This window comes from Acinonyx jubatus, chromosome B4, assembly GCF_027475565.1.
Source record: "Acinonyx jubatus isolate Ajub_Pintada_27869175 chromosome B4, VMU_Ajub_asm_v1.0, whole genome shotgun sequence".
NCBI classification, from domain to species: domain Eukaryota; kingdom Metazoa; phylum Chordata; class Mammalia; order Carnivora; family Felidae; genus Acinonyx; species Acinonyx jubatus.
The window spans coordinates 61,323,998-61,348,799 of record NC_069387.1 but is presented as its reverse complement, the minus strand read 5'-3'; the positions used below and the strand labels follow the sequence as shown (position 1 = coordinate 61,348,799).

The window sequence follows — 24,802 nt, the reverse complement described above, 5'->3', positions numbered from 1 at the left end:
TCAATTTAATTTGAGAATAAAGAGTTTTTCATGAATATTATTTTTCTCAAGACAAAATAAAATAATAAAACTTTATTGAGGTTGGGTGCTGTCTTCAACTGAATGTTTTGAAAACAGAAAAGCCCCCTGTAGGACCAGCCCCCCCTACCAGCAGTATGGAGCCGTGGCCTCTGAGCTCACAACTCACACCTCCGATGATGTGGGGTTCCGTTCACTAAGGAATATTCCGGATGATCCAGCCCACTGAGCCATAAGCCTCACGTGTCTCATTTTACAGTCTCGGGGTGAAAGGGCTGACAGACCTGCTCAGGGTGACTCATGGTGTGTTGGTGGCAGGGCCACAACTTGAATCTAGACATCAACTCCTGGACATGGACTTACTTGCTTGTCTTTCTGTCACCCACCAACATGTCTAGTCTTTTCCTTGTTTTGTACATGCTACATCTTCTCCCTGGAGTGTGCCCAGCTGTGACCTGCCCTCCCATCCCAACCACAACCACATTTGTCTGCCTCGTAAGCATGCATTCCTTTTTTAAATTCAGATCATCACCTCATCAAGATGCTCTGTCTACCCTCTCCCCTTCTCGCATCCAGTTTCTCTCTTGTCCAGTATGTTTATCCATTCGCTGATTTATTCAGCAAATATTTCTAAGCACCCATTAAGTGCCAGGCACTGAGCTAAGCACAGGTCGTGCACCAGTGAACGCCGCCGAGCAGCACCCTGCCCTCATGGCTCACAGTCTGCTGGGGAAGACAGACATTAAAGACAGTAAACACGGAGATAAATGTGTAATTACAGCTGGGATGATGGCCATGAAGGAAATAAAGATGCACTTGGGGCCTGAAGAGCCCGGTGGGGGAACAACGAATACATGGGGTTGTGGGTTTTCAGTGTGCAAGTCAGTCTTTCAGAGGAGGCTAGGGACTCTTCCACTCTCCCCTCTCATCTCCCTGTGCCCAGGAGTCCAGAGCTCTGCAGGGGGTGGGGAGTGTGGTGGGGAAGGTGGTCCTGCCCCCCCTGCAGGGCTGGGAGAAGAGTGGGGGGGGGGTAAGAGTTGGGTGTAAGTGATGCCTCCCTCAAGGTTATCCCAGGGGGACCGTTTTCTGATAACCTTGAAGAGGGGCAGGGAGGTGACTTATTGGCTGTAACACTATCCAGGGACATGGATGATGGCCTGGTTGGAGTTCTGTTTATACTCTTTTCTTCATAATTCTATAGGATTAATAAATAGAGCATACTAAATTCTCTGGAAATTTCTGTGGGACAATATGTGAATTCTTTTGTAAAAAAATATTTCAGCTTTTGACAGGTTTGAACGAAGTATTCAACTATAGCTAAAAAATAAAAGTGCATCTATAAAAATAGAACACCAGTTCTGTACTCAGTAATTTGCGGGGAGTTCATGAAGGGCACTGGACAAGACACTCATTCTCTGGGATTCATTTTCAATTTTAGCAAGAAATACGTGCTTTTGATGTCACAGGATTCTTATGTTGGTTCTTTTTTAAATTATGTAAACTTTAAGTTCTTGAGACGAAATGTACTTTGTAAACTCAACGTGTAATCTAAACTAAAAAAATAGGTTGCAGTTTTTAAATATAATGAACTTGCTACTTTCCTCACCTATTTTTTCCCTCAATTTTAGATGTTCCGAGACAATGTAACATCCTGTTGCATCCATTTCAGTTGAAGGCTTGTTACGAGAGCCTTTTTTTTCCTTTCATCTTTTAATTCTAAAGAAGATGGTTCCGCTAGGTTAAAAAATGAGATTGTAACTTATAGAACTGTTAATTATTTAAGAGAAATCGTCCAGATCACATTTATTCGTATGGAATTGCTCTCTAAAATTTTACTACTCTATATGTTATAGTCAGCAAAACAAAGTTCTTAATAAAATCCAGGTGACAGATCTCTCAAGATGTTAAAAATCTTTGTACACTTAAAGCATTGGTAGTTTCTGCTAGGCGGTTTTATTTATATTTTTAAAATTCTTTTATTTAGTATTTTACAGTTATTAAAATAATAGACTGTGAAATGTTTGTGACTATAGTATGCAGAGTTCTATTTGGTTTTCTTAAGCTTTTTAAAAAAGAAAATATTAAGTTTTGTTTTAAATAGACCTCCTTCAAATGTGTCCATACCATTTATTCATGGAATACAAACTAATTTTTACAGTGTCCATTACAACAAATTATTAGTAACACATATTTTTTTTTCTGTTAACTAGAAGTGACAGGAAAGTCTTTACAAGTTAATATACACAATAAATATATATAATATTAGAGAAAGATGCTTTGTCAATATAATGAATTACTGTAATGACTTTTGATACCAAAAAATTTCATGGAATAAATACTGGCTAAATTGAGTTAAAAATTCCTCAGCTCTAATGATCTCTCATTGGTTCCCTGAATTTTACCATATTTGCATTTAATTTCATTTATGTTAAGCTCCTGGTGAGCTCTGTGTTTAGGTTTTGTGTTTTGTGTTGTTTTTTTTTTTGTTTTTGTTTTTGTTTTTGTTTTTTTAATGCATTCTATTTCTGAGAGGACAGTAATGTCCTAGTGAGCTGGATTCTATCAAGCTGCTTTACTCTCTGGAAACCAGTTGCCTGGGGGGGACAGAAATTCTGAAAGGGACCAGAACCAAGAAGTAGGGTTGCTGTAGGGCAGGCGCAGAACAAGGAGTGATGGTCACTGATCGTGTTGTGCAATTATCCGATGTTTCTGGGTGGCAAACGTGCGACGTGCCAGAGGTTTTAGCCTGAGGGCTTTCTCTGACGAATTCAGCACACTGATCAAAAGGTTTACATTGTCTAATGTATTCATGCCTTCAATGAGAACTTGAGAATGAAAGAGATGGTTAAATGCAGACTGGAGTGAAATTTTTTAAAAATTAATTTGTCCTTCACTGTTGTGTGTTTCAGAGACTGGAGCACAAGGAAGTTTTAGTGGGCTTGTTGTTCCTGGTTTTCCCGTTCATTCCAGCCAGCAATCTCTTCTTCAGGGTGGGTTTTGTGGTGGCCGAGAGAGTCCTTTACATGCCTAGGTAATTATTGCTCGTGATTTCCTCTTTGCGAGACCTGCCCTCTGTCTCCAACACGGATAGTTCCAGAGGGACGGTCCTTTGCGCATGTAACAATTAGGTCCTTGTGGAGCGGAGGTGTTTATTAGCTCAGCTTTAACAACAGCCACAGAGAAGTTTGGGGGAGATCAAGTTCGCACGTGTACACCCTAGTTTACAATGTCTTACCTCCAGTTGGAAGCTGGCTGGGTAATATGAAGTATTGAGTATATTCAGGATTTTAGCAGCACTTACCACAACATCTATGTTTCATTAAATGTAATTGTAGTAATTTTCTAGAAATATTTGATTTGCATAAAGTTATTAACTATGTTAAGTAGCATGATTGTAATTAACTTCTATCTTTTTCCTTCTTTCTCTCTGTCTCTCTTTGTTCTTTTATTTTAAAAATAGGAACAATCTCAAGAACACTTGTCCTTGAGAAAAAAATGGTTAAAAACTATAAAGGGTATTCAGCCATGTGTGATTACATAATGCCACTTATCTCTGAATGTTTGAACTGTGCTGCAGCTTGTCTGTTCTCTTGTCTTATTCAAATGTCAGTGTTTCAAGGCCACATCTCTTTTCAGATGTCTGGAAATGTCCCCTAAATGGTTCTGCCATTTATTCATTGTGTAACGTTGAGCAAGATATGAAGCTTTTTTGAACCCAGGCTTTCTCATTTTTATTTTTATATCTTTATTTGTTTTTTAGAGAGAGAGACAGAAAGAGAGAGAGAGCCCAGGAGAGGGGCAGAGTAGGAGAGAGCATCCCAGGCAGGCTCCTGTATATGGAGCCATATACAGGGCCTTGAGATCACAGCCTGAGCCAAAATATAGAGTCCCACGCTCAGCTGACTGAGCCACCCGGCACCCTGTCTCATTTTTAAAATAGGGATTTTAATAAACTTCCTAAAATTAAGTAGTATCGTGAATGTTATATAAGAATGAACTTTTGTAAAAGGCAGTATCCTAAACCAAAATTTTATAAGGAAATCATTATTTTATTTATTGGTATTGAATTAGGAATTTTAATTAACTTTACATTTTATTTTAAAAATAATTTAAATATCAATAAAATTTAGTTTCATTAATTGACATTGAGTTAGAAGTTTAAAACTATGTATAATTAGAAATTAATTTCATAACGTTTGATTACTCCCAAACCAAGTGCCTAACAGTTTCTCAAAGTCTTTGCAACTTCTTGTTTTGACTTGGTCAAGGAGAGAGGGCAGTCCTTAATTTTCTTTATGTGTCTTTAATACAATTTGGGAAGGAAATGATTTCTTGAAAAATACTGTTCGTTAGGACAAAAATACAACAAATTCTTTGTATTCCAGGCTTATAAAGCCTTGCCAGTAATAGGGGATGTGAAGGGCAAAGGGGACATTGGTATCTGTTCTATATGTTTTTGCTTAGACCAGCTGAAACAGGCTTCAGTCAGCTTTTCTCTGTAGTCCTGAGGATTCCAAGTGGAATCTGTGTTCATTCTTCACTTAACAGGCATTCACGGAACACATTTGCAGGCTGTACTGGAATCTGAGGCTACAAAAATAACTGAATTTCAGTTTCTGCCCTCAAAGGGTTTAACTTCGGATAAGCAGTAATTAACATGAATTGTATCAAAACTTCTATTGAACGTCTCTTTTGTGTCAGTCACTGTGCTAAACATCTTCTACTTTGTCAGTGAATTCACACTGTTTGTGTAGTGGTTCATAGCTCCCCACTGAAGTCAGGGATCCTCTCACCTCTGAACTATATTGCTTCTCTGCTAGTAACATCTCAGTATTCTTTCTAAGTGAAAAGAAGGAGAAATTCTGAACACAGTAATGTACTTTCAGCTCAACTCCATTTGGTAATTAGGACTTGTACTTTAAGAGTCCTGTGTTATAAATCCTCAGGAATCTGTGAGTCTGGGTGACAAAGAATTGCATGTGCAGTAAACTTGTCTAATCTAGAGATGAGAGAACAATTTCTGAGGGAATAAAGTACCAGAGTTTATTTTCTTATTTTATTTTTTTAAATGTTTATTTATTTTGAGAGAGAGAGAACACACTAGCAGGGGAGGAGCAGAGAGAGAGAGAGAGAGAGAGAATCTCAAACAGGCTCTGCAGCATCAGCGCAGAGCTGGATGCAGGCTTGATCTCACAAACCAGGAGATCATGACCTGAGCTGAAACCAAGAGTCGGACACTTAACCGACTGAGCCACCCAGGTGCCCCAAGGGCAGGAATTTTAAACGAAAAGTTAAAATGTCATTTTTCTGGAAGAGATCTTTCTTATAAACATTATGGAAGCCCATAGTATTGTTATCAACCGTTTGTGGGGTGTCCTACTTAAATAAGGGGTTCCTCTCGCCAAGGTAGGCATATCTCCCTAACGCCTGCAGAATCATGCCTGCTCTGGCTTTTCTTGGGTTGCCATATCTTCAATAGACCTTACTCTGACTTTACTTCTTTTCTTTAAAATAAAGTAGTATCCCTGACCTTTTCCAGCTAGGACTAAGCTCATTTGGATTAAAATGAAAGTTCTGAATATGAAGAAGACCTCAGTATTTCCAAGAACAAGTGCCCACCTCTCAGAAACAACCTGGATTTTGCTGCATTTTGCATACTTGGTGCTGGGTCCTCCAAAATCAGTGTCGATAAGCTGGTCTTCATTTCAAAGATGACTGTCTTTGTCTTTTCTCCCCAAGTGCCTGCATCTATGCATTGCAGTATTGACGTTAAGTCATCATTTTCCAAGGGTTTCAGCAGGTCTTTGCCCAACTATTTACTATTCTCCACTGAGATGGGGCCCCTGGTCTCTGCTGGGTAAAATCTTTTCCATAGAAAGTCCCCCATTTTCATACAAAACTGTCAGTATTATAAACTGGCTGTGATGTAGTCATTAGAGCTGCTGAAAGTTGCCTTGGGGCCACAGAAAATTTTGCACATGCTTCAGGCATCCCTGGGAAAGTGCCAGAACACTGGATGTTGCCTGTTGCATGTATTATGCTTACCCATTGGCTTTGGCAATGGTGAAGAACATTTCCCAAGCCTTTTATACACACAGGAGTCTTCTCTGCGTGACTTTCCTTGCATTATTGTCCTTGACAAGAAACAGCCAATTTCCACAGCATTAAGTCTCCAGGGTCTTTGAAGAAAGCATATGCACAGTGTCCTCAGTGGCAGTTTGATAATACACACAGTCATCTTTATGCAGAAATCTGTGTTGTCCGAAAAACTTTAGCAAGCAATAGGACAATAAAGTAAAAAGCTGAATTGGTAATTCTTCTGAGGAAGTTGAACTTCCTACTCATTGAGTGTTTATTTCAAGCTATTTGGAGCTAAATCCTGGCCTTAGATCCCATCCATGAAACCACAGAAGTCATGTACACCCTCACTGAAGCCTGGGTGAGTCCCATCCATCCCAGGAGCTGATTAGGCTATTTTATAAGACAGCCCAGAATGAGTCAGACCAAGTGGTCTTTTATCTCTGCCATTATGGCTAACAATGAACAAGCCACTCAAATCTTCAGGCTTCTGTCCTCCCTCCAACCTAACTTAGAAAAGACCCAAAATATCACCTTCCTCTCACTTGCACTTTGAAATCTATGGATAAAAGGGACAGAAATAGGCTATCCATCTGTCATTGCATGGCTTTAGGGTCAGAGTTTCACCACCAAAAGAAATTGGAATAATCTTTTCTTCTGGTGATATGTGCCTATTTTGTGGATTTCCTTTTTGAACAGGCAGGAGAGTTTGGTGCTTAAATCATTTTTCTAACAGAACTTTTGATCTCTTATTCTTATCTCCAGAGAGGGATATAATTTTATGGCTACTTTTTTGTATTTTATAAAAACCACATTAGAATGCTTCAAAGGACTAAAATTTCTTTGAATCAATGAAGCAGAAATAGTTGCTGAGAGCTCTCAAATGAAGTCACAGGAAGTGATCAGATATCCATTTACATGCCAGATTAAGGGTGATTTATTCACTTCAGCACCAAAGAGCAAATTTCTAAGCTACTTTAAGAAAACATGAATGAGTGGAGAGAAGAAATGGATGGGAATAAGTGAAGGTAGAAACAATATTGTGGATAGCATTGATCAAGAATAATTGAGGGGCACCTGGGTGGCTCAGTTGGTTAAGAACCTGACTCTTAATTTTGGCTCAGTTTATGATCTCATGGTCGTGAGATCAAGACCTGTGTTGGCTCCGCACTGGGCATGGAGCCTGCTTAAATTTTTCTCTCCCTCTCCCTCTCTCTCTCTATTTTATAAAACGAAATAAAATAATATAAAATAAAATACATTATTAAAAAAAATGAGAATTGAGACCACAGAAGGAGAAGTTAGATAACATGTGTTGGAAGAAAGAAAGAAAAATGGGGGCGCCTGGGTGGCTCAGTCGGTTGAGCGTCCGACCTCAGCTTAGGTCATGATCTCACACTCCGTGAGTTCAAGCCCCGTGTCGGGCTCTGTGCGGACAGCTCAGAGCCTGGAGCCCACTTCGGATTCTGTGTCTCCCCCTCTTTCTGCCCCTCCCCTGCTCCTGCTCTGTCTCTCTCTGTCTCAAAAATAAATAAAAAACATTGAAAAAAATTTAAAAAAAAAGAAAGAAAGGAAAATAAAAAATCACCCTACTCTTAGAAAGATGCCTTTTCTGTTGTATAATCCCTAAGCTTCTGGACACATCAGACACAGACAATTGGAAAAATAATGACTCCCATTCATTTTGGATTTTGAGAAATACCTTCAAATCATACCTGTCAATTTGAAATGAAATTTTTAATTTTACTCAGGTAGCTATTAAAGCAATACTGCAGTATTCCTTTCTCAGAATGCAAAATGAGGAACCATACCCGGGAAGTCGTACTACTTCCGTTATCTGATATTAGGAACCCCTTTTGATAAGCCATATGTGCATAGGCTTCTTCAAACTTCCTGGAGGAGAATGATGATTATTTGAGACTAAATCAAAGTTTCGCCAAATATTAAAATCAGCAGGCCGTCATTTGATATCAACCCAAGCTTACTTTGGCAAATCCAGTAGGAAGAAGATTGAACTGGGAATCAGCACAGCCCCATCTGTCCCCTACTACCTGGCAGCCCTGGGTAGCCCATTTTCCTACCAGTAAAACCAGAGGGTTGGCCTTGCTCAGTGGTCCCCAAGTGTTGCTTAGATCTCTGTGACAGAGTTTTCTCTGGTCTCTGGCCAAATTAGGGGGTGAGAAGAGAGAGAAAGACAATGTAATAAATGTTTCATAAAGTTAAATCCATGCAGTTTTTAAATTATGGAATTATATCTTTCTTATATTTTTGGCATTAAAATATTCTCCTGTGACAAGATGGTAAGAGCAGCAGGGGTTGCACCCAACTCCCCTTTCTTAGAAATTTTACAGGTTTGGGAAACCTAAAACTCGAGTAACTACTAGGCTACGTGATCTTGAAGGTCTCATTCAGCTCCCAAGTTCAAATGTTTTGTTATTGAGAATAATCTTGTGGAGAGTATGAATTTTTTTTTCTGCTTAAGATTTAAATTTTTTTTTAAGTTTATTTATTTTTGAGACAGAGAGAGACAGAGCATGAACAGGGGAGGGTCAGAGAGAGGGAGTCACAAAATCTGAAACAGGCTCCAGGCTCTGAGCTGTCAGCACAGAGCCTGACGCGGGGCTCCAACTCACAGACCGCGAGATCATGACCTGAGCCGAAGTCGGCCGCTTAACTGACTGACTGAGCCACCCAGGCGCCCCAACTGCTTAAGATTTTAAGCAAAGATTGTTGTCAAGCATTGGAATGTGATCACTTCTGTCTGCTCTTTTTCAACAGGCTGGGCCTAGTAGCAAAAGGACAATGGGTCTCCTGGGGGGGAGGAGAAAAGAAGGCAGTACATTTGCCATGGGGACAGGCACTTTGCAGGGCCAGGAGGTGGGTACCAGGAAGTGGTCGGGAAGCACGGGTGTGGAGCCCCTACTCTGAGATAATGGGGTGTCCTCATAAGCAGCAGGAATAGCTGATGCTTAGAAGTTCGTGGGGAACGCATCAAGAAGGAACTTATGTCAGGAGGAAATGGGGCCATGGCAATAAGAGCAATGCCAGACATCCTTTTCCAAGGAGCAGTTGTACAGGCAGCTTATTAAGAGAGGTTGCAGTCCATGAGAATGGGTCAAAAATTTGCCCATCCACATGATGTCATGGAAAGCGGCTCAATTGGGTTGAAGCCTAGTAGAATCTTAACAGGGGCTTGAAGCACCAGTAAGATTGCTCTCAAAGTAACTGATACCTTGTAGAGCAAGTTGAGCCCCTTTGAGGCCATGGCTGATAGGAATGTGACAAGACTGAGTCACTTAAGAGGACACAAGTAACTAGATTTTGATGGGGCCAAGTCACAAAAATAGTAGAAAACCCAGGAACCAGGCAAAGCCAGATATTCGCTTTTTAGCTTGATTTTTGTTTGAAATTCCCATTGTATTAGGCATTGGAGAGATGGGAAAAGCACCCTGGGCTTAGCAAAGAGCCACTCTGCCAAAAACCTAAACATTAGGTTGAGAAGGAGTTTTCAGTTACAAGGTCAAGAGCACCTGCTCTCTGAGAACACCTGTGTATAGGTGTGCATATGTGTTGGCTAAATTACCCAAACTCTCTCAATCATTACTTAGTTTTAGCTCTGAATCCATTTTGTGTGTGTGTGTGTATTTCTATCATGTCGTCTTAAGATAAAGTTCTCTCATAAGGAGAGCAGAGAAAGGAAAAGCGGAAATGCAGTGCACTATTAAATGAGGGGCAATAAAGTGATGTCAGCAAATGATCTGAAGAGAACGAGTGAAGGTCAGTGATACCACTGGAGAAGAAACAGTGGGAAGCTCCAAGATTTGAGTAAAGAAGTAAATAGGTCTTTTTACTTTGGAGAGGTATTCAAGTCCTTTTAAATCCAGTGTCTTCTGCGTCCCACACCATATTTTAAAAAAAATTTTTAGTGTTTATTTATTTTTGAGAGAGAGAGAGTGGGGGAGGGACAGAGAGAGAGGGAGACACAGAGTCCGAAGCAGGCTCCAGTCTCTGAGCTGTCAGCACAGAGCCTGATGTGGGACTCAAACTCACAAACTATGAGATCACAACCTGAGCCACAGTCAGATGCTTAACCAACTGAGCCACCCAGGCGCCCCTACAGCCTCTAGTTTTAGAACACATTCACTTGAGTCCCTCAGTAAACCCCTCCTTCTTTCCTTCCTGGTCGTGCTCTTCACACAGCCCTGCACAAGTCTAGTACCTTCCTACCTCGGCACTGCCTTCGAGAGCAGCCTCACTGCACAAGGCCTGGCTTCTAGGTCTCACACGTCTTCTGAATTCAGGTGTCAGAGGGCTGGACGGAACAGTGTATTCTGGCACAGCAAGAGGAAAAGGACAAGTAACCTGACATGAAGATATTCCCACCCTTACTCCATCATATGCTGAAGGATAACCTTAATCAACTTTTGAAACCCAGAGTAGGCTATCACACCAGCAAGAAGCCTCCGACTGCATGACAGTGGAGGTGTCTCCCATTAAAGACAGGAGACATGGGGGGAGGGGGAGCAGCAGAGGAGGACAGACTCAGCTTTCTTCTAAAACATGGTATGGGGCGCCTGGGTGGCTCAGTCTGTGTCTTGCTCTCTCTCAGCCCCTCCCCGCTCGTGCCCTATCTCTCTCAAAAATAAATAAACATTAAAACATTTAAAAAAAACAACTAAAACTGTAGATTGTAGATCACAGACAGAACAGAACAGAGAGAGCCACAGTGAAAATGAAGTGAGCTGAGGGCAGATTGGGTGCTTGTGGGCCGCAGATCACTTGGCCAATCTTCAGGGTGGCCTGGGGCAGGAAAGGAGGGTAATCTTGAGCAGTTACTTGCTGAACTATAATCATGACCTTCATATTACAGAATCCTATTAGTTATAAAAGATGAATGTTTATGTCCATTAAGTCCTAAGTGATGGACAGCAAATGTCTGGAAACCACAATTTGAAAGTAAAATTTGGAGAGTATAATTTGGATTCAGATGAGCCTAGATGGAATAATATATGTGAAAAATACCATAAGCTATGCTAGGTAATTGCAAGTCATTATTTCAGTCTACCCTGTGCAAACGAGTTTGGAGGAAGCAAAGTTGAAGGAGAGTAAAGCAACATAGGTAAGGGTCTCTCCTTCCTTCTTTTCTTCTTCCCCTGGGTCTGCAGCCCTACCCTCGCAGGCTAGTGTTCTGAAACACAGGACTGACTGAAGTGTGGCCATCTTGTCCTTATAAGTGAATTCATTTCTTTTCTTTTCTCTCAGATTCTGCACAGTGAAATGCATCTCAATCCAGTGACTTCTTTTTTTTTCTTTTTCCTTCATCTTTATTGAAATACAATTGACATACAATACTGTGTAAGTTTAAGGTGTACAACATGATTTGATACATTTATACATGGCCAAATGATTACCACTACACCAGTGACTTCTACACATTTTAGTAATCTTAAAATATCCTCCCTACTCTTTTTGGAAACCTGGAGTATTCTTCTCTCGTGAGGTTTGGGACCACCATTTTGTATGTCTGTGTTTTCTTATGGTACCCAGCACAACAGATGCTTCATAAAAGAGGATTGTGGAGAGTTAAAGAACACTGGACACATGACAAATCATACACGTGTGTGGTCAGCTCTGTGTTAACACACGGAATAGAGGAGGGGGCAGCAACAACTAATGGATTGTCCATTATGCCTTCACTTCAAAAGTGAAGATGCTGAATACGGTGGGTTATGGAAGAAGAAATGATAGAATTCAGGTCGTAGAGATGGGCATGCTGTGAGAGGGTAGAGAGAAGGCGGTTTTTCTAACTTTTTAGGAGTAGCTTTAGAGTTACTTGGGGGAGGTCTTTGGCTTTGGCTGAAAGGCGTCTCATGCCCAGATAGAAAATCTGGTTGTGTTTGTACCAGGCTGGGAGGGAAGTAAGCCAGGCCTGGGGGGAAGACTCCCAAGGGGAAACATCCATACTCTGTAGATGGATAGTTCTCCTGGTGATAAAAGTGGGTCTTATCGGGGTGCCTGGGCAGCTCAGTCAGTCAAGCATCTGACTTTGGCTCAGGTCATGATCTCACGGTTCGTGAATTTGAGCCCCACATAGGGCTCTGTGCAGAGCCTGGAACCTGCTTCAGATTCTGTGTCTTCCTCTCTCTCTCTCTGGCCCTCCCCTGCTTGTTCTCTCTCTCTCTCTCTCTCTCTCTCTCTCTCTCTCTCTCTCTCTCTTTTTTTCTATCTCAAAAATAAACATTAAAATGTTTAAAAATTTAATTTTTAAAAATCTTCACCCCTGACTTGGGTTGATTCATTTTTAAGTTTATGTTTGTTTCCATGTTAATTTCTGATACTTTTAACCTCATTGTTCAACCACACCTGTGAAACAGCTCCTGTCATACCTGATGCTCAAGATGCAAAATGAATAAAATGTTACTCTATCCTTAAATAACCAACCTGAACTTTCAAACAGTTAATACTTCATTTCATATGAAAGTTGAAGAGAAGAACTTCTTTATTGTGCATTAAATCATTAGAGAGATTATAGTTTGTGTTTTCTTCCCTTTCTTCTTTCTTTAATTCACAAAGATAGAGAAAGATTTGAAATGAGTATAAGGGAGGATTTGCTTAAGTGCTTTTTGAATTCCAGAACTATGAATGCACATTAGTGGAAATACATAGCTACATATATTTAACACACTACAAGTGTATCTTACTTTCTGCAGTGTATTGTTCTATAAAATGATGTGTCAATCAAATCTTTCTGAAGCAAACGATACTGTACAAGAAGTTTGTAATTTTAAGGGAGTTTCCTTGAATATTTTATTTTTATTTTTTATTTTGTTTGAGAGAGAGTGTGAGAGTGGGGAAGAGGGGCAGAGGGAGAGAGAGACAGAGAGAGAGAGAGAGAGAGAGAGAATCTTAAGCAAGCTCCGCACTTGGCACAACCCTGGGCTCATGACCTGAGCTGAAATCAAGTCAGATAATCAACTGACTAAGCCTTCCAGACCCTGTCTGTGAATGCTTTTAAAAGACTTATATTGTCCTGTAAATTACATAGTTTGGGTCTATCTGGACGTTGATAAACTGGATTTCTCAAGTTGTATTTCCAGATCTCATCACATATTTTCATGATATGCACAGCACATTTTACTGATGTGATAGCATATGGCATACTAAATACACACATGAACACATAAACACTTGAAAACACTGACACATTGTATTCAGTTCATGGACTATGTCCACATACCTGATTTCATTTACTCCAACCAACAACCCTTTAAAGTAGTTGTATTTTAAGGTGTCCAAGGCAGGCAATATTAACCTCTTGTACAATAAACAACTAAGGCTTCACAAGGTTGAGTCAATCTCCCGGAGCCACAGAACTCCCAAGAGAAGTGTCAGAGAAGAACCCAGCTCCTCGGACCCAGTTCCAGACTCTTCATTCTCCAATGAATTCCTTTTCCTAGCTGTGAACTCCCAGACTTAAAGTTCGCGCTAAAACACTTTTGTTCCACAGGAGCCTTTAGTGTTTTATGGGCCCCAGGAAGTTACTACATTGACAGGAGCCTGGCAGAGAGAGACATTGGTTTCTACCTGATTACGTGCAGACTGTACAACTTTCCTGCCTCATACTCTATTTAGCAGAAAACAATTGCCTAGCAATATTATTATTATAACATCGTGTTCATGTTCTCATTTGCTGTTTATTGTCTACCAAGCATTGTGCATAGTGTGAAATTAGTTTCTTTTACAAATAAGACTGTTAATAACCAGAGAACTTAACTAATTTGAGATCAAACAACAGTGTCAGAACTGAAATGCAAACAGGGCTTTTTCTGACGCCAGACCCCTGCCTTATTTAACCCAGGAAGTCTTACAAATTTGGAGCTAGTAGGTGACTTAGGTTCAGAGGAGCATCTCATCTTCAAAAAGATAAAAGAGAATCAGGTTCTTGGAAGGTGACAGCAATAGCATTATTATCCCAGGTGTTCCGTAGATATGCTGAGGAAAGAACAGAAGAAACCTGTTTCGTGGAGAAGTCAATAGAAAGAAGCTCTTCATACCTACCCCAGGAGCCCAGCACATAGGACAAGTAGCTGCACAAGAGGGAAATGTACAAGAAATGCTTTTGGAGTCATTTTCTTGGAATATGAATAAACTCCCATCCAAATATATTCAACCTTGTGAGAAATTTTCCCACCCATCAAATATTTGAGATAAAAAAAGAACGGGGGTGGGGGGGCTTGGCTCACCAGATGCTGGCAGCCTCCCCCGGGTTAAATCTGATCTGAGGCGGCACCATTGGCTCCCTGCTGCTTCCCGGCTGCAGCATCAAACACCTGTTCTGGGCTCAGCATTCCAGGGCTTTATTGTTTAACCATCCATGAGACCAGAGTAAGATCTTACTGCCATAATTTGCCAGGTGGGGACTCAACAGACCAGAATGAACTTAACCAGGGATATGTTTCATTTCAACTATCTAAAGTTGGGAATGTTTTTTAAGTAATAAAATGGTGAGATTGTGTCTCTCTTATATCGCTAATGTTATTTATAGATACTTTCAGTGGCTTGAGTTTGTTAAAAGGTAGAATTTCAGTTCTACTTAACAGTGAAAAGATTCTCTTTGCTCCATAAAACTAAACAAAAAGTGAAGCTGTAGTAAGCATCATAAAATGCTTGCCCCAGAAATAGAAAATTGTCATCTCTTCAGGTTGATGTGAACAGGAAGGAGAAGTGTTTTTCTTTTATCGCTTGAGAGCTTCTGGGCCAGGTTCGTGAAAGTACGTCTGTACTATTCACACAATGATGAACTTCTCACAAACTTCTCAAATAACAGGTTTAAACATTTTTCTAATATGAAAGGACCAACATTGTTGACCTGCGTTTCCTATTCAGTTCCCTTTGGATGTGCACCATAAAAGTATAAGGGGAGATGCCCGTGTCTCTAGTTATAATATGCACTAAAATGGAGATACCTTCAGCCTGTGAATGAGAGATCAGATAATTATTCCATTCACAAAAGCAGCAGTGCTTCTCCAGATGCATCTTAGCGGGGCGCCTGGGTGGCCCAGTTGGTTAAGCCTCCAACTTTGGCTCAGGTCAGGAGGGGCATCTGGCTGGTTCATTCGGTTAAGCAGTCCGACACTGGCTCAGGTCATGATCTCACAGTTCATGAGTTCAAGCCCTGCATTGGGCTCTGTGCGGACAGCTCAGAGCCTGGAGCCTGCTTCAGATTCTGTGTCTCCCTTTCTCTCTGCCCCTCCCCTGCTCACGCTCTCTCTCAAAAATAATAAGCATTAAAAAAAAAAATGCATCTTAGTGATGAGCTAAACCAATCAGCAGCCAGAGTTTGGCTCTTGGTTTTTCAGGTTACGATTTTGTCACATGTCAGTGGTTTGCACTGATTCCTTCATGCTCTGTGGAGAGGTCTCTGTTCAGAGCCCAGATTTCCCCTTACCCAGATTAGCCAAAGCAATCTGGAGTCTGGTTTCATTTCCTTGGAGGCCACAAAAGCATGTAGCTTCTCATTTGCTTGATTTTTCTGCTTTCAAAATGAGGACTTGCCCTGCCCCTAGCAATGGAGAGAGAAATTCCCCCCACCCCCTGCTGCTGAGATCTGTATTAAAGCAGATGTTGAAGGATGAAATGTCATAATAGAGAAGCATCTTAATCTTTGTGATATTGTGTTCAAGGTTTTAAGAATGTGATACTCTCTAAGAAATTTGCAAACCTAAGTAGAGATTATTTTATATGGCTTACCATTTCTTTAAACCATATGTCAATACAAGGACTTTCCAAAAAAAATTACCGTGTTACTTGATACTGATGCCTGTGCTGAGTGGAAAGGAATGGCGTTCTCCTTCCTTTGGTTATAGCAGGGGTCAACACGCTGTGGCTCCTGAGTGGAGTCTGGCACACCGCCTGTTTTATAAATAAATTTTATTGGAACACAGCCATGCCCGTTCGTTTACATAGTGTCGATGGCTATTTTCCTGCTACAAAGATAGAGTGGGAAGGACAGAAAAGCCTGAAGTATTTACTCTTTTGCCCCTTACACAAAAAGTTTGCCAACTTCTGGAGTACAGCGTCGTGTTAGAGTCATGGGTCTTCCGATCTGACTCTGTTATTAGCTGTGGGTGCTACAGGCAAGTTATTTAACACTTATTACCTTTAGTTTGCTCATCTATGAAATGTAAAATACTGAGGATTATATTTTTAAATCAGATAATATATTTAAAATGTTTTTTTAATGTTTATTTTTGAGAGAAAGAGACAGAACGCGACTGGGGGAGGGGCAGAGAGAGAGAGAGGGAGACACTGAATCCAGAGCAGGCTCCAGCCTCTGAGCTGTCAGCACAGAGCCCAACGCGGGGCTCAAACTAACAAACCAAGAAATCATGACCTGAGCTGAAGCTGGGATGCTTAACAGACTGAGCCACCTAAATGCCCCATAAATCAGATGATATATTTAAAGCCAATACCGTCCTTATCCTGTGGACAGGCCCATACAAAGCTCTTAGCACAGTGCCTGACAGATAGAAAGGACTCGGTATAAACATATAAATGTATAAACTAGCTAATTACTTTTTGTTATTGTTGTCTTCATTGTTCTTGTCTTCTGCCATTTTGTGGCCCTGGCTCTGAGATCCAGTGTGGAGATCCCAGTGTTTTCCTTCCCTAGTGCTCTGCCAGATGGGCAGCTCTTTTTCCTACAAGGAGACAGAAAACAACTATTACAATTTTATGAATGGAGTGGTTAGGAGGGAAGTACGTGAAGCTGTGTGCTAAGGTATGAGAAACACAAGGGGCACGTAGGTGGCTCAGTTGGTAAATTGTCTGACTTCAGCTCAGGTCATGATCTCACGGTCTGTGGGTTCGAGCCCTGCATTGGGCTCTGTGCTGACAGCTCAGAGCCTGGAGCCTGCTTTGGATTCTGTGTCTCCCTCTCTCTCTGCCCCTCCCCTGCTCATGCTGTCTCTCTCTCTGTCTCTCTCTGTCTTTCTCTCTCTCGAAAAATAAACATTAAAAAAAAAAAAAAAAGGCTGTGAGGAACACAAGAATCAGCTAGTCAGGTCAGAACCCAGACAAGCAGGACAGCATATGGAGTGTGAGTTCTGAAATCTGAAATTCCTGGGTTTGTATCTTTGCTCTCTATGTACGAGCCATGTGACCCAATTCAGGAAATCAGTTCACCTTTCTCCTCGTCAGTGTCTTTATGGTTAAACACAGTGAGTGACCCACGGGGATGTGAGGATGGGCTGAACCCATCTATGGAACATGGTTGGCACATAAGATTGTACTCAGTAAATATTAGTTCTCAGTGGGGCTGTTTTATGAATGCAGGGGGAGAAGTCAGCTGGCACTGGAGATGTGGGTGTCTGCACGGGGCGCTGCTCATGTGTTTCAGGACTTTGTTTACATGTCCCTTTTTCAATGGCTCCGTTCTTGACCACTCATTAAAATCTCAACTTCCTCCCCACCCTGGGACTCCCTCTTCCTCTTTCCTGGTAGATTTTCCCCCATGTAACACACCCTGCTGTGTGGCATACTCTGTGTTTTATTTGCTTATTGGCCATTTCTCCCCACCCATGTGGATTCCACAAGCACAAACATCATTGTCTGTTTTGTCCACCGATGTGTTCTTAGTGCCTGTAACAATGTCAGGGCACGGTTGGTTAAATATCTGTTGAGTGGAAGAATGGAGCCCAGAAGGCTTTCCTGTGGCCAGAGCTACATCCTGCTCACTTAGGGCTGGGATCCGGATGAGGCTAGAGGGACAAATGGCAAGCAGCCACATGAACTTGAGCAACCATGATGGCCTGTAATGGCATCAGCATGGCAAGTTGTACAGAATGAGAGACATTTAGAAAACCTTGACACCTCTAAGGCCAAACGTGACTTGTTGTGAAAGTGGAAAGAGGTTTTGAGTTTTTGTTTTGTTTTGTTTTGTTTTGTTTTGTTTTTTGCACTAGTGACTCTGTGTTCTGGAATGTTCAGGGCTTCTGCACAGTGTTTATGGCAGTCCAATCCAGTAAATAGGTATGGGCCTCCTTAGCTCGAACCACAGTCTCCCACTGGTAAGTGGGATGATGACTCTCTTTGGCTAAACAGTGAACCCCAAAACTTTAGGGAGCTGGACCAACCAACTTATGGGATTTGAAGTATGGAATTGGAGCTCTAACTTGAACTGATTCCCAGCATCTCCACATCAGAAACCTCAGATGCTTCTCTTGTTTTTCAATCCTTGAGACCAAAGCACAGGTATTCAGAAAGGTGAACAGAAGGAAAGTGGAGAGATTTTTTAAAGGAGGTATGTTTAGAAATGAGATGATTTAAGTGTTTTCCTTTACAAACCCAACCTGCCTCAGTAGATTGGAGTTGTTTGAGGGCAGGACATGTGTTTTATTCATAATTGCATCCTTAGTGCCTAGTTCATTGCCAGTCACATAGAGAGAATGAGTAAATAATTGAACAAGTAAATGGGCTGTATTAATTTGGACTTCTTATAGCATTAATGTCTAATATAGGATTACTTTTTTTTTTTTATTTCTTAAAGTTTATTTACTTTTGAGAGAGACAGACAGACAGAGTGTGAACAGGTGAGGGGCAGAGAGAAGGAGACACAGAATCCAAAGCAGGCTCCAGGCTCTGAGCTGTCAGCACAGAGCCTGACGTGGGACTTCAACTCATGAATCGTGAGATCATGACCTGACCCGAAGTCGGACGCTTTACCAACTGAGCCACCCAGGCGCCCCGTAGGATTTCTTTACACAGTCTTGTTTCATCCTTAAGATATTCTGTTATAATTTGTAGTTTATTATCTTTGGAAAGAAGTGGGTTTTAACTAAAATGCCTGTGGCAATAATGGGTACAAATTAAATGTTTGTGTTTTTCTGAGGCCAGTCAACAAGCAGGAAGCATCTCTGTGGCTGCACAGATAATGTGAAGCACCACATTCCATCCACCAGGCCAGAGGCTTTTAGAAATGTGATACTGACATGCCACTCAGATAATGAGCAATTCTTATGTCTGTTTAGAAAGCTGAGCCAGAGTCAGCAAGAAAATCGTATCGACACAGTCTGTCTGTGATGAGCTCCAAGCTGCAAGGCTCAGGAGTTGGCTTGTGGACAGATGATTTTCCATCAGCATAAGGACTTTGACCAGAGTGGGTACACAGCAGGCAGCACATCCCTAGAGACAGACACCAGTGCTCCTTGGTAACCAGCATCCCTCCCAGGACCTGCTAGGGAAGTCTTGGGGACTGCCTGTCACAAAGCCATGATGTGACCGGCTACAGCACAGTAAATGTAGACACATGATACCAATATGGTTATATGATGTCAGTGACGTAAGGAAGCAAGAGTCAGAGGGTCTATTCAGGGCCCAAGAACATACATAAGGGACTTCTCATGATGTCTGAGCTCTGAAATCCAGGGCAGTCTGAGCCTAAACGATGAACCTATTATTCTCCACACAAGTGCCAAAGGACTAGCAATGTGCTGGTACAGCCCATCAGAGAACCGACATGTAAATGTGTGTGAGAGAGGGGTGTTTATGTTTGTTTCTCCATCCCAGGACAAGCTTTATGTGAAAGCTAGTTATATGGGACAGAATACACAGGGGGCCTCCACTGCACCCCCAGAGTAATCCTGCTTCTCCCACACTGTTTTCCAGCATGGGCTACTGCATCCTTTTTGTGCACGGACTGAGCAAGCTGTGCACTTGGCTGAATCGATGCGGGGCCACCACCCTGACTGTGTCCACTGTGTTGCTGCTGTTGCTTTTCTCTTGGAAAACGGTGAAACAGAATGAAATTTGGCTGTCAAGAGAGTCCCTATTCAGGTACGATTAGGTGGATAAAAGCAAATCTCTTCCCATGTATTTTTTTGCTTAGATATTTGTTTCCAAACAAATGAGGTAACATGGGTCTGGCAATAATCATTAACCCACAGGGTTTTTTTTAGTAAAGTTTTAAGTGGGAGATGTAATTTCATTTTGGGTTTTAGCTTTAGTTTTTTAAATGGTATTGTATAAAGTTTAATGTGAGCTCATTCTAAGTGAATTTATGAAAATAAGGCTCACGGGAAGGTTTTTGGGTCTGTGAGACAGTCATTAATGATGAGCTGGGCTGTAAAATCAGCTATAAACAAAATGAAATGATAAGCCTAACTTCATTATGCAGACAAGAAAATGAGAAAGGTGAGCACACAGCAGGAAGGAAGAGAAATGCAATACATTTTCTTTAGAATATTCCAGCATATCAAGTTGTGATCTGTGATCTAGTTGCTTTATTCTGAACATTAATTGTGAACAAAGAAATGGGAGGCTTTTTTCATCTCGTGGTAGGTTTTTATGTAGTGTAGAAGCTGTTTCTGAAAATAACGATGTCAACTTAAAGCCCCGAATTTGTTTTGAAGTATAAACTATTCTCTGGGACTCCTGCTCATCGCTCTGTTTTCTGGAGCTTAGGCTGTCTCCCTTATGCCACTGCCCCAGTGACCTTCACCTGGGCTCCCTGGCACTGCCACAGCTGATGTTCCCAGTTTCTAGGGATCCTCCCCATCTGTGTCCCCTCTTCCAGCTTCTGTCCTCACTTATGACCCAGTTGCCCAGTTAGGTCGTTGTGGTTTTTACTTGGTTCCTTGGCCAGCCGATACCCAACACTTCTACTTTGGGAGCAAACAACTGAAACAGAGTTAGGATCACTTGAGAAAATAAAAGGGAACATATTGGGAGAGTATAGGGAAGTGCACGGCATTGAGGGGCCGGTGAAGAAGCCGGCATGTGGCAGATGGGAAAAACGTCTGGATGGTGTCTTGAGAGCACCTGAGCGCCTGCCCGGAAGCAAATGAGGAGACTTATACCAAGTTGTTTTTTATCTTCACATCAAAGTCCTAGGGAAATTAAGTCCTCTGGCTGAGCTTGAGCTTTAGGTCATGTGCCTGCCCTTTGTCTCCACCAGGCACTGAAATGAATGATTGGCCAAAGGAACCCCTCTGACTTCCACTGAGGGAGTTAGGGCAGGCCTGGCCCCTTGGGGTACCACTGAGACTTCACAAAGTGAGGCAAGGGAGAACTCCCCACAGGGAATCCAACTACTGGAGGAGGGCAAAGACTGTGGGCTGCCAGGAATGAATGAATGAATGAACAAACAGATAAATAAGATAAATGTTCACTGCACTTTTTTACTATTTCAAAACAATATATTTGATTTTGCTACTTGGCAATTTAACTTTTTAACTTTTTTTTAATAGAAAAATATTAGTTTGTCATACAAGTCTTATTGGTTTATTATTATTATTATAATATCACCACCATTGTCAATGTCATAATCATTTTCACAGTGGATACTGTAGAGACCTGTTGGCATGTAAAGTTTTTTGTGGGGATTTTTTTAATTAATGTTTTTTCACTTTGAGGATCCAGATTCCGTTTAGTCTCTGTCACATCCTTCACCTTCAATGCGGTCCCCACAGACCACAAAGGACTTGTCCCCTCTTTCTACCCATGCTGAGGTCAATCTGCAAATACAGGGGCATGGACATCCAGTGATACAACTTCCTCGTAGTCTCTGTTGGCTTCAATTTTTTTTTCTTTTGCTTTCAACAGTTGGTGCTTTTATGAGAAACTTTAAAATGGTTCTGCCCTGTGCTAAACCCCTTGCTTGAATAAAGGTACTAACAGAGGTTGTGTCTTCTAATTATGTTTACTGCTTAATCAGATCAACTTTGGGGGTGGATTTTGGCAGGCAGCAGTTTATTTCAAGGATAACAAGTTCATGTTCCAACACTCTACGGCTGATGCCAGCAGTTTGAAAACAGAAAAACAAAAAGCTCATTGACTTTTCATCCAGAGGCTTTGTTTTTGTTTTTGTTTTTCCAGATGGAAGCATGTAGTAAGCAACAGTGGATTACTAAAACATAACCATTCCACATATGTGCTTGAAGAGGTTTTGTGCCCTTAAGAGGACTTTGGTGATCAAATGGAATTTTGTATAACATGCAAATCAAAGCTTTTGATAGTTCTTTGAAAACTTGGCCTATTATAATTTATATATGTCCCAAGAAAAGTTTTAAGAATCTGAGACGTTAAGAATATTCTTTCTCCTCAAAGACCAAATATTTGTATGTATTCATCTGTGCTGAGTCATGCTGGAATCAGTTGAATGAACATTTATCAAGAATCTTTGAAGGAAGATAGGGTTACTGATTGAGTGTGGGGGCTGGAGTTAGACTTTCTGGGTCCTCTCCAAGTACCATCATTTAATAGCTGTATGATCTTGGGAAAGTTACTTAACGACTCCATGCCTTAGTTTTCTTTATTTTGAAACTTAGAGTAATAACAAGAATGTTTATCTTTCAGGTGTAGTGTAAGAATAAATGATTATGTAAAAGATGCAGAAGGCAGTATGGTAAACACTATGTAAATTTTCAAGTTATGGCTGTAGGCTCTGTTCTAGGGTATGAAAGAGATTGGTGTTGACAGGGGGAAGAGGGAAAGAGGAAGAGGAGCTGGAAGTCTGTGTAGGGTCAGACGCATAAACACATGTTAACATAATGTAGCCACTGGTAGACAGAGGTAGAGCAGGACAGTGCCTAAGCGCTAAGAAGAGCGCAGGCCCTTCATGAACTGTTGTCTCGTAGACCTGAACCAAGTATGTAAGGATGAAAACAACCCAAATTAGCCATAATGATCAAAATCAAGAACTGGCTGTATTGAGTAAGAAAAATTTGTAATAGTTCTAGATAAGGCGATGTCCCTGTGTCAGAGGCCCTGCTTCTGGTTACTCCTCTGTTCTAAACAGTGAACTCATTGACCATCCCTTGGACATATGGTCTCATTAAGGCCTCTCCTACTACATGGGGTGGTTTTGCTTGGCAGTGCTGTGAACAGTCTTACAGAGTGTCTTAGGACAGACCTTTGCGTTGGAGAAAATCCAACTTTCAGTTAAGCCCCAGCCTTTCCAGCTGAGGCCTCCTCTTACAAAAAAGATCTCACCATATGATGTATTTTTAGGAGATATAGATGCAGGCCCCCCTCATGGCTTTGTAGTTCCACTGGCAAGAATCGTACACACAAAAGCGTAAGAAGCCTGAACTTGTGTCTTATCAGAGGCTCAAAGAGAGTAATTGGTCCAAACTGAAATAGCTGTGAAGAGAAACCAGGATTTGAACCCAAGTTTGATATACAAGAATATGTAAGCTTTGCTACACCCATTTTTTACTTTATGTTTTCTAACTTAAATAAGCCCAGTATAAAAAAGAGAGAGAGGGAGAGTGGGAGAGTGGGGGGAGGGATTGGTTCATAATAATAGCTGCAAGGTATATTTTCTTTAATTCTTTGTGCCAAGAAACTATTCTGATATCCTAACCTGGAAAGAGGGTAACTGCATAGCTCCAGCTGAGCCTGGTAACAGCCCACAATTTTACATTGTTTGGAGTAAAAAATACTGTAGTAACACAATTTGGTAAAATCCCTTCTACCCCCCAAATGTTAGAAATACCTGAAAAGGCAGAGGCTGCATTTTTCTTTTATTTGCAATGTAGTTAAGGGTCTCTTTGAATCCCATTCATGAAGTATTTAAGTGATCTATGGACCATCAATTAAGAATTTATGGCCTAGATTATTCTCCATCTCTGTAGGAAACACATTTGTTTCTTGCTTTCTGAATTGCTAAGCCAGAGATCAGCAGACCTCCCAAGGCAGAGAATATATACTGAGGATTGGCAGATTCTTTTGTAAAGGAGTAGACGGTAAATATTTTAGTCTTTGTGGGCCATACAGTCTCTTTTGCAACTACCCAACCCTGCTGTTGTCTCGGGAAAGACGCCAAAAATAATAGGCAAACACATTGGCGCGCCTGTGGCCCACAAGGCCATAGTTTGCTTACCAATAAGATAAACATTGTGATAGTGAAATTATAATGTTACTATATCCTGTGGTACCTTTCTGGCTTAGCATCAAGTGTTGATCAGCTTCAGGAATGTTTCTGACCACGTATTGGCCTTGGTTGAAATCTCTTCTCAACTGCTTTCTAGGTCTGTAACTTTAGAAAAAAAGGTCTTAATCTCTCTGAACTTCAATTTCCTCATCTGTAGTATGGAGGTACAATAATTCTACCCAATCAATGAGTTACTGAAGGGATAAAAGGAGACAGTCAGTCCATGGAAATGGGTGCTCAGCCCAGAACTTGATTCAAACTGAGCATTCCATTCTGTGAGTACCAGCCATCCTGAGTGAGGCATTGTGCTGCCTCAGGTCAGAGCAGGGTCGGAATTGAAGACAACCACAAATCCTTCTTACTTTCCTTTCCTATTACCCTTGGGTTGAATGCTGCTCATTAATTTTTTTTAACGTTTGTTTTCTAATCAGGAATTTGGGGATGGTTCTTGTGACTTATTGTCCAGTGACACCAGTAAAACAAATTGATGTTCTATAAACTCGGAGATACACCTGAAAGCAGTGGCTTTTCTTATTGTTTCTGTTCATTTTCTTTTTTTTTTTTTTTAAGATTTTTATTTTTAAGCAATCTTTATACCCAACATGGGGCTCAAACTCACAACGCAGAGACCAAGAGTCGTATATTCTACCTACTGAGCCAGCCCTGCTCCCCTGTTTCTGTTATTTTTCAAGAGGCATGTAGGAGAACTATGAGGTACATGAATTAGGATCCTGAATTGAATGGGAGATTTTTCTTTGTAATCATCACTGGGAT

General features: G+C 41.2%; 1 protein-coding gene across 4 annotated transcripts in view; it reads left to right on the top strand.

The window, feature by feature from the left end:
• TMTC1 (transmembrane O-mannosyltransferase targeting cadherins 1) overlaps positions 1-24,802 on the top strand; it is a 275,746-nt gene that overhangs the window by 171,914 nt on the left and 79,030 nt on the right. For 3 of the 4 annotated variants that reach the window (XM_053226105.1, XM_015074929.3, XM_053226104.1), the window contains 2 exons: positions 2,928-3,049; positions 19,762-19,929. In XM_053226105.1, the coding sequence (XP_053082080.1) occupies positions 2,928-3,049; positions 19,762-19,929 (290 nt within the window). The remainder of the gene's footprint in view (positions 1-2,927; positions 3,050-19,761; positions 19,930-24,802) is intronic. The other variant, XM_053226103.1, reaches the window with a different exon arrangement.